This window comes from Callorhinus ursinus, unplaced genomic scaffold (assembly GCF_003265705.2).
Source record: "Callorhinus ursinus isolate GAN/ISIS: 27379988/994484 unplaced genomic scaffold, GSC_fseal_2.0 scaffold15, whole genome shotgun sequence".
Classification (NCBI taxonomy): Eukaryota; Metazoa; Chordata; class Mammalia; order Carnivora; family Otariidae; genus Callorhinus; species Callorhinus ursinus.
This window is the reverse complement of record NW_027397077.1, coordinates 7,985,015-7,997,711: the sequence shown is the minus strand read 5'-3', so window position 1 is coordinate 7,997,711 and position 12,697 is coordinate 7,985,015. Positions and strand designations below refer to the sequence as shown.

At 42.4% G+C, this 12,697-nt stretch overlaps 1 protein-coding gene across 7 annotated transcripts in view; it reads right to left on the bottom strand.

The window, feature by feature from the left end:
- The window catches only part of DOCK3 (dedicator of cytokinesis 3), a 525,427-nt gene that overhangs the window by 66,840 nt on the left and 445,890 nt on the right, over positions 1-12,697 (bottom strand). For all 7 annotated transcript variants that reach the window (XM_025885347.2, XM_073901288.1, XM_073901292.1 and 4 more), the window contains 4 exons: positions 11,656-11,737; positions 7,384-7,554; positions 4,258-4,450; positions 1,494-1,621 (listed from right to left, as the gene is read on the bottom strand). In XM_025885347.2, coding sequence (XP_025741132.1) covers positions 1,494-1,621; positions 4,258-4,450; positions 7,384-7,554; positions 11,656-11,737 — 574 coding nt within the window. The remainder of the gene's footprint in view (positions 1-1,493; positions 1,622-4,257; positions 4,451-7,383; positions 7,555-11,655; positions 11,738-12,697) is intronic.

Genomic DNA, 12,697 nt, shown 5'->3' with positions numbered 1-12,697 from the left:
TTACCATGTGCCAGTCACTGTTTGTGAACCTGAGTATACAGAGGTGAACAAGAAAGATAGTATTTCTACTCTCATGGAGCTTTAATTCCATCCGTTCAATGTAATTATAATGTGCCCCATTCCACATGAAAAATTTGAGCAGCTCCTGGGGCCAAAGTCCTCTTTCTCATCTGCTGAAATGATTGTAACACTCTAACCTATGACGTCTCTCTGACTAGTTGTAAGCAACTAATTGCACCCAACTCTCTAGCTCCACAAAAACAACCAGACCTTCAGGTTTTTACCTGTTTCCATTCCTCTTCCATTCCTCTCCTTCCCTCTATTTCCCCTTCAATTTCTCTCCTTCCTTTAGCAATAAGCCTCTCACCTCCTCAAGTCTGACTTGGATTGCTGATAGACCTCTCTGAGGCCTGGTGGGAAGCAGAGCTGCCAAGCTTTGCCTGGAGCCAAGAGCAAACAATAGGGCCACTACAACCACCATAGGCACTCTGCCAACTGAGGCCCCTGTCACCAGATGGCACTTTACGTCTGGACACCAGAGCACCCTATTGGGTCCCTACATCCTGCTCAAAGCAGCCACACTTTTTTTTCTCAGGACCTCTCCTGCTCTACATGGATAGCCTAACCTTGTACATTCTTACCACCTGGCTACTGGCCTTCATTTTAAATGTGGTTGAAATTTTATTCTCCAGAAACTTGATCTCCATTTAGTAAGATGTTGGATTAAAAAACTCTTTCTTGTTCTTAATTTTTCTTTATACTTTCCTATAGTTTCCACATTTTCTCTAATGTGCATTTCTTCTATTATAATAAATATATCAAATAAATAACATCAAAATAAATTCCTACCCTTATTCATGCCGGTTACATGTCTTTCCTCCCCCCCACCCCCGCCGACCCCTGACAGATCTCTTTTTAGAAGAAAAAGTGAAGAGGAAAGAAAATAGGCAAAAGCATTATTAGTTGAAACCTCATCTTGAAAGTACAATTCTCCCATCCCATGAGGCTCAGAGCTCTTGTGGGCAACAATGATCTCTCGTACATCCTGACCTCGTCTGGCATGGTATAGGAATGCCATATGGGTGGAATCAAGCCACCAGGAAGCTGACAGAAAAGTCTGAATGAGCAAGCTGCCTCTCAGCCTGGGCCTGCCTCCCTGTGCTTATGCCCGAGTATCCTCAGAACACTCCCAGGAACACAGGCTTAATACCTTTTGATAGAAATAGAACATGGCACAGCACTGGGCTTTCTGGTGTTAAAGATAACTACATTTCTGGATGGATTTATGGGAGCACAACTTTTTCAAATAGAAAAACTGTGTTGTGTAGAGAAGCCTGCTGGGCATACACAGGCCTCCATTTACTTTCTCTGTCACTGACGAAAGCTTCTCTGACTGAGAAATGTACAAAGTGATCTCTGTTGGTCTGCCTCTGGCTAAAGTAACACAAGATGCGCAGAGCTGAGGCGGGAAGAAGTGGACGTGGGGCCACTACCAGAGAGCTGGTCTTGACGATGGAGAAGATGCTGCCAAGAATCCCTGAGCAGATTAGCAGCTCTTTCTGCTGCCTCAGGTGAAGGTGAATGTGATGGAGAACCACGGGAAGCAGGATGCGGCGGGATTCTGAGAGAGAAAACACAAAGGTGAAGAAGCCCTTCAGAGGAGAACTAGCTACCTCTGGAAGCCAGCTGCACTGTGGGACTTAACTGGTCTCAAAGCAAGTGGGGTTGAAACTGGTGCCAAGCTGGAGGTCACTCCTTCCCTTATGAAGGCCTAAAAGCCCACTTCCTCGACATTATAAGATATCCCACAGCATTATCCTTCCATCTCTCTTTCCTTCTTTCTCATTTTAAGCCTGGTATCTATGGCATTTTGTGCAGGATGAACATTAGGGGATTACTTCCAAACGAAATCTCTTTAATGACTAGATTCCAAATTAAAAGCATAGCTTACAGTGAAAATTCCATTTAAATAACACACCTAGGTCTATGAACTATACTGATTGAACCCGTAGACTTAATATGGATTATAAGTGGTCACTCTTTATGATGCTCTGGCTAGGTGGCCTGGCATGAGCATTTATTTGATGGCAGCCATTAGGCCTACCTCCTTTTCCCCTCAGGCTTAGGGACAGGCTTGGCATGTCCACAGCAATGAAGGGAACAGTAGCAGGACTTTGTCTTGTCACAAGCCTTTGATAATTAGCGAATCCTTATTGCCAATGTTACCTGAACAACATTTTCATCAGGAGATGACTATATTTAGAACTCTTGTCAGGAAGGCTGAATCCTAGTTCAAATTCCTTTATTAACTCACCCTAAGGGACCTTAGGCAGGTTGGTTCCACTTATGGGCTTGCTTTTTCCCATCTGTACAATGAGGTGCTAATGGCCTTTTCTGCATTTCCTTCACAGGTGTGATGAGAAGACAAAGTGAAAAACAAGTGTGAACATGTTTCTGGTGTTCTGTGTCCTGTGTGGTCAGTGACTGTGTGACTCTGTAGGTACCCTCTAACCTGGCCAGCATGATGTAGTCAGAATGCCAGTAAAACAAACAAGCCAGAGTGTTTTGGATTTATTTGACCATAATTAAGTATTCCAGATGAAATTCAGAAAGAAAATCTTTCTTTTTTTTTTTTTTTTTCTCAGCCAAAGACAAATTACATGACTTACAAGAGATTTGGGGGCTGTCTTGTCAAATACTTAGAACATATTCAAATAAAATGGAATGACCGCTGTTCTATATTTAAAAGGATGCTCGGACAAAAGAGAAGTTCATAATACATTCTGCAGACCAAAATGCCAATAGAGCAGGATTTATAACAACCAATAACTACCCGCAGAGAAAAAAGTAGTTTGTTACTCGAACCTACTGAAGAAGAGATGAGACTGATGTGCTCTGAGAATGTAAGTGTTGCTTAAAAGACACCAGTGGTAAAAATCTCGCTTCAAGGGAGCTGCTGCAACTCAAGCATTCAATGAAACAGAGATGCACATGAAAATCTGGTGGGGGCTTGTCATTTCAATATCCAACTACATAGTTCCACTGCCACATAAAGTTTAAGAACAGTTTTTCTTAAGTGTTTATGGGAAGCACAAGTACATACATATATATTAGAAATAAAGGAGCTCAGTGAGGGCAGTCTGCTGTCCCCCTTCCCATATATTCGAAAGCATCTTCTTTAAGTAGTGCACAAAGCCTGAACGTATGCTGTGGCCTCAGGGTCAATGCGTCCAAACCAGTGATAAAAATCTCCAGCCCAGGAACTGGTGAAGGGAGAAGTGTTTACTATGAAGAGTTACTGGTACAGAAAAGCTGACTTTCTTTGGTGGCAGCTTTGCCATGAATAATAACCTACACTGGCAGAGTTAAGTCAAAGGGAACATTTATTTAGTATTGCAACTGCTATGTGTAGCACTTGGTTGAGAAATTATTGTTCTTACACTTTAAAAGTCAAACAAAAATTTTTATTACCAAAAATTCTAATTATAAAAATTCTAATAATAATTGTTTTGTTAGCATTTCAGATTTATTTCTGTGACCTAGAAGTTTATTCTATGATCATGATATTGCATTTAAAGGGCTAAGGCTCATATTGATCTTAACATTTGGACATTGAGTATTTGGTACCACTCACTGCCAGGCTGATCATGCTGAATGTGATTTCAGGTATGAATACAGAGGTTCTTTCAGAAAGTAGTCTGGGCTATTTATTATTTGTTAGGCTGTCTTGACCTCTTGGGGAGCGGAGGGCTCACTGTCTATGTCTTTATCTGATCCTTAGAGGCTCTTTCAAAGACAAGCAAGGAATCTATCTGACTGGTGAGACAAGGAACAAAGTAAACACAGTGGGTCCTCAGGGCCCCCTTCAGGGTCTCTCTTATTTCCTTGACTTACCTTCATTCCCTTGAGCTACACCTTTCTCTCTTGTCCCCCACCCCCCCTTCCCTCTGTTTTCTCCTCCTGCAAGTAGTATAGCAGGCCCTATGCTTGGCAGCTGGTTAGACTTTTGGGCCTGGAAGTTGCTCTTCAGGCCACCCCATGGGCATGGCCCAGCTGGGTCCCTAGGGATAAATCATGAGTGAGGCAGTAGGCCTCCATCTTGGCTGCATTATCTAACATAGTTTCCCAATCAGTCTGCATTTTTAGGGCCACAGGGTGCTTGCAGGATGGCTGATAAAACGGATCCTTTGATTACCACTTGGTAACACCCTGGAAAGGAGGAAAGGTGAGTCTGACTCTCATTCCAACTTGATTTACCTGAGAAAGAAAACAGACGGCTATCCACAGTCCTGGCGATGGACTGTAGCTTCACCACATCCATTGACTGCCCAATGTGCACAGTGCTGGGCATGCTCCCCAGAGTCCCTCTTACAAACTCTGCCACCTCCTGCACGGTGAACATTTGCAGCAGCTCGTCAAAGATGGTTGGGAAGGAATTAAGGAGTGCAGCCTGTAGAAGCAAGTGAGGCTGTGGTTAGCACAGAGTTAGGTGTCTATCTCACATGCTCAGATAATCATTTGAGGAGGTGAGAGGCTGAAAAGTCACAGCAGCATCCCTGCCTCACGGGGGCTCCTCCCGGGCCTTTGACTCCACACATCCCAGCTGCACTTTTAGGGCATGGAACAGAGGAGCAAAAAGGAAACTAAAACAAGAAAATTTGCCGGGGCCCAGGCCACTTGAAGCTTTCATACCTTGCCAATACATTTGCTGGCAAGAGAAAGGAATGTAAAAAGAAATCTGCTCAATATGGCTTAATAGCCATAGCTGTTTTGCTCACAAAATGGATTTAAATTTTTTGTCGGTCTCTATGATCAAACCCTCGGCTTTCTAATTTTGGTCTCAAATTCGAGCCAGGAACTGCTCAAAGAAAGTGCAGCAGAGAGAGCTGAGCACCACCGAGCAGCATGAGCTGAACTTCACTCACAGCCTGTAGCCAGCAATCCGGCTCTGAGAACGGGACCATTTTCCCAGGATAGAGACATTTATTTGAAAGATGAAATCTGAAGACTTTGTAAATCGTGTCCTTCATCTGTGATACTTGGCAGTGCCAAGTATAAATCCATAAGGATGGAGAATGTGTGGATTCAGTCAGTTAGGAACTCTCGAGGACTGGTGATTATGTTGGCATAGAGTTCAGCAACTTAGACAGCCTGGGCACGGGTGGGAGTGTGTGTGTTTGGAGACTTTTCTTCATGGATCTCGGCTCTGGTAGACCCATGAAGTGGCCTCTTCAGGACAATCTGATAATAGTTCCAGAGCTTTTCAGAGGCAAAGTAGTATAGGAGAAACAGAACGGGTTTTGGAATTAGACAGACAGGAGTTCAAATCTCAGCTTTACTACTTGTCTGTCACATAACCTTTGGTGAATTACTGCCTATTCCTCCGTTTTCTCATCTATAAAATGAGGATGATGTTATCACTTGTCTCCTGGTATTGGCATGAAAAATATTAGGTGCATGAAGTTAGTTTCCAGCACGGTGGCCAGCACATCATTAACCTTCCAGAAATACTGGTCCTCCTTCTCTCTTGTCTACATGGTAGCAACATGAAGGAGGCTTTCCCACTTCTCAGCCCTCGTACACAATTAGCCCAGAATTCCCACAGGGGAATGGAGTGTCACTGTGAGACAAGAAGGTGAGAGTGCGCTCCTCCCACATGGCACGTAATGAAGGCAGGGGGCTGTTTTCTGTGACTGCTTCATCAGGCAGGCAGTAAACACTGGTCTAGAGCGAGTGAAAATTTATGCCATGGGGAAACAGGTCTGTTATCATACTGCAGTCTGTGTTCAGGCTAGGCCCAAGGACAGAACTTAAATGAATTCTATCTACAGATTTTTAACTTCCCGGGATATCAAAGAGTATTTTTTGTTTGTTTGGGTTTTTTTTGCAGAAATTAGAACAAGCACAAAAACATATTATCAAAAGCAGTTAGATATAAAAGACAAGGGGGAAAATCAGGCCTTTCATAATCCACAACAAATTGTAAATATTCTCTTAAATGGTGAAATTTCCTATACTTATGCACCAGGACAGAAGGACACTTGCATCTGAATATCTCCTAGTGGTCAAAAGCAAAGACATAAAATCTGACTGAACCACAGACTTGCTGAGAGTTCTGAAATTCATCAAACATGAGCCTGGCACCTAAGAAGCAGATCTGACTTGAGTCTAAGCTGAGACTAGATTTGAACTCTCCTGATGTGCTAGGAATATGCCATGGAGTACAAGGCATTGCTAAGTTCTTGGAAAGCATATCTGCCTTGCTCTGCTAGCTACCTCTGAGCACCCCATATCTCTGTATGCTGAGGGCAAGAGTAGGTATCCTGGGCCCTTCTTGGCAGGAACAGAGGGGCAGGAGGAGAGATGTGAGAAGAAGATGAGTTGCGTGGGATACTTTGGAAGGGAGACCATGGAATGACCCTTTCTTACAGAGACACCTAAAAACCTTGAGGAAGTCCCACTCTTTTATAGAGTCTAGCTCGCAGTTGTTCACCTGTTCTCTGGTCCAAGGGGCTTAAAGGCAATTGGCATCAGGGGCAGCACAGGGTCACATGGAAAACAAAAGAGCAGACTATTCTAATCTTAAAGGAGATATTTAAACATACATATGCACTCATGACAGTCCTGGCAGCAACTGAATGAATGGATGGGAAAGTGATCTTTGCTGATAGGTTTTGAGGTTTTGAGTAATAATTAGTTTAAAAAAAAATCAAAGAAATGCATCTATTGGATAAAATTCTGACATTTATGTATAAGAGAAAATAACCCCCTTGTGATTATGGTTAACAAACAATATCCTTGATCCTTTCTAGGGTGAGGTTCCCTGGAAAAGGTAACAGATTTGCTGACTGGAATTTTTAATATAAGGCAACAAATTTTCTTCCCACACTGTATTTCTAATAGAATCTAATCTTAATTTTTAACCAAAGTTTTCTAATTATTTCTGCCTATTTTATTCTTAATTCTGGAATGGATAAGTACTAATCTAAAGTTTATTAAGTTTTAAAAAAAATTAAAACAGTGACTAGGAAACAAAATTCTCTATACATTCTGAATATCCCCTTTAAATAAGATGTTCATAAATGACAAATAGTGTGGTAACTAAATAAACTTGGCCTAAAGAGGGCTTCTGAGAATAAAGTTGTGCTTCTTCTCCACCATAAAGCCACTGGGCTGTTTTATATTTGGAAGCTGGGTCATAGCTGGCTTTGAAGTAAAAGTAGCATTTTGTTCTATTAGGTATTTCCTTGCAAATCAACCCTCACCCAACACACAGGAGTCTGGCAGGGCTTCTTCAACTCTAGAAGCCAGAGGACAAAGAAAGAAACCACCTGCTAAGGCAGACAAGAATCCAGCAGCAAAACTTCCCTGTAGCTCACAGACCTGAGTGAAAAGGAGTGTTTCTGAGTTTCTGCTGTCCAGACTGAGCACAAACCGGATGGACTGGAATAGTTCTTGGATGCTGGACCGGAACTCTTCCTCTTCCATCCCGCAGGTGGCTCGGGAATACAGGATCCTCGACTGCACAATAAACTTGAAAAGGTACTCCAAGGCCTGGAAGTGTGGGAGCAAAAGGGATAGAGAAGTGTTAAAGATGGCCAACAGGTAACACAGCAGGGAATAAAGGGCAAAGAAACCGTAAATTCTACACCAAAATTGGGCGATGGACAATTTCCACTGTGGAGATAAGCATTTTTTTTTTCTCAAAAGTCCAAATGGTCACTGAGCCACAGCTGTCTTCTTCCTGAGAGAATCACCAAATTATTTCACAACTGTTTTTGTGGTTCTGGAAATTAGGAACCACAGACTGTTATGGGAGCAGTTGAATTCAAGAACATACAGGATCAAAAGAAAATTAAGTTTCTTTGCATTTTTTTTTCAGATCTGGAAATGAGAGGCTTTAAAAGCAATGATGCAACTTCTGTTGAATTTGTTCCATGAAGGAAAAGTCCTTAAGGAATCTTCTGCACCTTTGAGATACAGCTGGGGCCTGACATGGTGCCAGCCTTCTCACTGGGGATCAAGTCTGGAGAAAACTTGTCCCAGGTTGCACAGCCCCAGGTGGACCTGACACGTCCTTTGCCCCTTCCAAACCAGGGCACCTTGCATACATAATTTTTGACCAGTGCAGAAGATGAAGCTCCCATAACATGTTGTAGGAGCAGAATCTAATTCTGGGGAGTCCCTGCAGCTTGGCTCATGCTTATGAGCAGAGTAATTATCTTTTAAAAGAACAGAATGAAAATCCAAGACTATGCTTTCCAATCAAAGAAATGCCACAGATTCCCCAGACACTGGAAAGGCAGAGACACTGGGGAGAAACTTATCCAAGGATGAAAGAAATGGAGTTCAGCTACTTGAAATATATAATAGGAAATAATTCTCAAGCTACCTTTTATGACCTATGCATGTATCAGAAGGTTTGGCAAAACAAAACAAGGTTTGGTTTGGTTTTGTGGCCCATATAGAATTCAGTTGGCATTGTAGAATGGCTAGGTCAGAAAAATGCAACTTCCAAGGCTTGTACCAGTAGAAAAAATTACGGTGTGTGGCCTCATCAGCATGAATGCTACAGCCTCCATTCCGGTAGCTTGTTAATGCCTGGTCTGAAAAGAACCAGGAAAATCTGTGCTACATCCTCTAATTTTAAAAAGGAAAATGTTTTCCTCATGACCAGCTTTTTTTTTTTTTTTTCCAGTTTGAAACGGCTAACACAGAGATATATTGAATGGCTTGAAACATCTACTTGTTTCATAGCGAAGGGCAGAACCAGAGAGCAAAACTGCTTGCAGTTCCTGGTCATGAGTGGTAGAGCCTATGAAATTTATTCAAAATTCAACGATGCTTCCCACCCTGTGGGGAGACAATGGAACACATAACTGTGGGTGAAGCATCTGCGCTGTCCAGTTCTACTTAAGTTAATAAACTCAAAAGGAAAAGAGATCCTAAGAGTTATTACAACCTTTCCATCACAAAGAAGATCCACTGTGCCTGCTTTTCCTCCTCATGGTTCCCTGGGGGACCTGATGTAGTGAAAATGTGCTATCTTTTTAGAACACCTTGCCAAATACCATCTTCGAACCCACCAAAGATACCTCCTACAGGTCATTCACAAGGGAACAAACAAAAGAACCAAGTAAGAAAACAAAGGACTCTTTATTTTCATCTTCCTTAGTGGTCAAACTTTCTTAGAAAGCCAAGACTTTGAAAGTGAAAGGAAGAGATGGGATGTGGGGGGCAAGATGTACTGAATCAAGAGTAATAAAGAAGAGGTTTCCTGGTCCACACCACAATGAGAGTTGCCAGGCCAGGACCTTGTGTATCCCATGAAGGATGGAAAGAGGATTGGACAGAGACTTACTGGTTTAGTCAAGAGGACTTATCAACTAAAATTGGATGAAGAAGGGGAAATGACCTGATAAAATCTTAGTACTGGATGCATTAGTATGAGATGCCATTCAAACAAGCTTGAAATGAGAATAAGTATGAAAAAGTGCTCCCTCAAAGGGAAATCTTGCTTCTCTCTACCCAAACCTGATCTTCTCCTGAAGAACATCTCCCAAAGTAACCCTGACATCAAGATTTGGCCAGACTCCTCGGAACCAGCCTCAGTTCTTCCTTTCTGTCACCTCCCATCCAATTTAACATTTGAAATCTTCTGCTTTGGTCACAACAGCCACTTTTCGGTTGCTTGAAAAAATCAAGCTTCCTAGGCCCTTTTTTTTTTTTTTTTTTTAGAGAGGGAGGGGAGAGGCAGAGGGAGAGACAGAATCTTAAGCAGGTTCCACGCCCAGTGCAGAGCCTAATGTGGGGTTTGATCTCACAACCCTGAGATCATGACCTGAGCTGAAATCAAGAGTCAGATGCTTAACCAATTAAGCCACCCTGGCACCCCTCAATGAGGCTTTTAAACATGTTGTTTCCTCTGTCTGGAATGCTCATCCCCCAGGCCTGCATGCTGATTTCAGCCCAGAGGTCACTTCCTCAGAGGGGCTTTCCTTAAAACCTTGATCTCAAGTAAACCTTCCCTTCCAGCCAGTCTATCCTATGATCCTGTTTACTCCCTCAAGTTTTTTCTTTTTTCACTGACTTTGTGTATTTATCAGTGTTACATGTTTGTCTGTCTTTCCTCCACTTGGATGGAAGTACTATGAAGGCCTAGCCTTTTCTGCTTGGGCCCCTGCTGAATCCCCAGGGGCTACTACAGTGTTTGACACATGGCAGGTACCAAGCAACATCGAGTGACTGAATGATTCTTAGGAGAAAACAACTTCATCTGTGATGCTTTCTCCAGTATCCTGAGCAATTAATTTTGGGACTCACATAGCATCTTTCACATTTAACTCAACTTCTATCCCCTCAAATACTGTATGAGGCACCTGACAGGTACTGGGTTGAGAGAAGAACAGACCCTGGGCCCTGCCTCCACGTCACACTCAGAACCCTGCTCTATACCTGTGCTCACGCTTCACTGGGGACGTTTTCTTCAAGGGTAGAGGCCTGTCTTACTCATCTCTGCATCCTAGCGCCCACAGCAGATGCTAACTGCTTTGTAGATATGTATTATATGAAGGAGCACAGAAATAACACTTGTGGCCTTATATTTTTACAGGATGTACACAGAAGAGGTAGGGGAACATGGACCTATGATTTGATTTTGCCTCTTCAATCTGATGATGCTGGGGGAAACCCCCATCTCACTTGTTACCATGTGGACAAGAACAGCAAAATCACAGGCCCAGTAGTACTTATAGCCCATGATGTGAAATTAAAAGGGAACAGAGAAAAAGCAGAACAGCTTTGTTACCATTCTTCTTTTATTGCTAACTGGAAAGGGCGGGAAAGACACGCTTAAAAAGCAACTAAAAAAAAAAGTAACTCAAGAACAAGAAAATGTAGGGGTAGAAAGGGAGAAAGCATAGACTTGCTGTGAGTTCTCAGAGGATATGGCAGCTTTCTTTAAATAGCTATCTGGAGAACTGTCGAGCAAAAGAGGGATCAATATTCTCATAGATGATTCTCTATGGTAGAAGCAGTACCATGAAAAGAAGTTACCAGAAAGTGAAGTTAACTCACAATGAGGATGATCCCCTGAAAACTGGAGCTGCCCAGAAATGCAAAAGGCTGCCTTATTGTGGGACCTGTCCACACAGGGGTGCTGTCATGGGGGACCCTGGATTCCTCCAAAGGTCAAGGTTTTAAGATTATCTTCTTCTCAACATATCCATATATAGTGCATTCACACTCAGCTCTTTTCACTTAAAACAGTTTTAAAACCAATGTTTAGTAACCACTGAACAAGGGAAAAGTGCTGAAAGATCTTAATTCTAATCAATGTTGCCACCAACACTGGTTTAGAAGGAGATACGATGCTTTAGCCAGTGGAAGCAGATTTGGATGCTGTTGGCAAAAACCAGGCAGGAAGGATGGCCAGAAGCTAAATGCACATCACCCATCCTTCCCACCTTAAGACAAACAAGATCTTCTGGGGCAAAATCAAGGTGAAGAAAGGGGAATTATGTGGTCCAAGGCGTTCCTGAAAGCAGGCCAGTGTACTAGGATATCTACACTTGTGCTGCACACTATAAACCACTGACATTACTGACAAACAACTGCAGGGTGGGCCCTTTATGTATAGTGAGCTCAGTACATTACCCGCATGGCTTCCTGAATGTGGTCCTGTCGAATCAGTTCTGCTGAGCAGTCCATGTACCACTTCAAACAGCGGATGAGCTCCCTGGGAAAGAGAACAGTTCCAGAAACCCCACTTTAATTCAGAAGCAATGCAGCTTGAAATTTTTGCAGCCCAGAATTAGCCGCACAGGAATAATATGCTGTTGATGAGCCAGAATGGAGTGATGGATCCGTTACAGCTGTGGAATTTCCAGATCATTTTAGACCAGACAACATACCTCATTCAGACAACATACCTCATCCATAGAGTTGCTACATTTTAATTAGCAATTATAATCATTCTTTCTCACTCTCCCTGACATATTTCTTCTTTGATTATAAGAAAGTTTCCCCAAAGTCCTGGATTTTGCATGTATTTTTGTTTTGTCGAAACCTGCTGTGTCTCCAGAACATACAACAATGACTAGTAAATAGTAGACACAGATAAAGGTATCCAGTCCCGTGTGCCCCGCCTTGCTCCCCCTTTATCTCATATATTTTATTTCCTTAGGACCAAGTAACCTGAGTGAAGGGAGATGACAGGATCAGAAGGCCTGTTCCTTACGTGGCAACAGGGCACAGAAGTCAAGTACAGGCCTTGGTCAGACAGCAGGGTTCACATCTGGGGCCTATCAATTTCTAGCTATGTACCCTTGGGCAAGTTATCTGATCCTTCTGTGCCATTTTCTTCATTTAAAATACAGAGAAAACAATAGTACATTTTGAAGTTATTGTGAATACTAATGAGATGATGACACGCTTAAAGCACAGCATGGTGCCTGCTCTACAGAGTGACATCAAAGCACCGGAGTTCCAGTGACTCCACAGCCTCGTCACCCTTGGGTTTTACTTATATTTTAAAAAATTGTGCTAATTCTACAGAAGAAAGTGGTGACATTTTTTATTTAATGGTTTTATTTTTTCATTTTAATTTTTTTTGCTTTAATGGTTTTAGACAGCCTTTGTTTCCCATGTTAACTATTTACATCTTTTATCAACTTTTTATTTCTTTGACATTTATTTG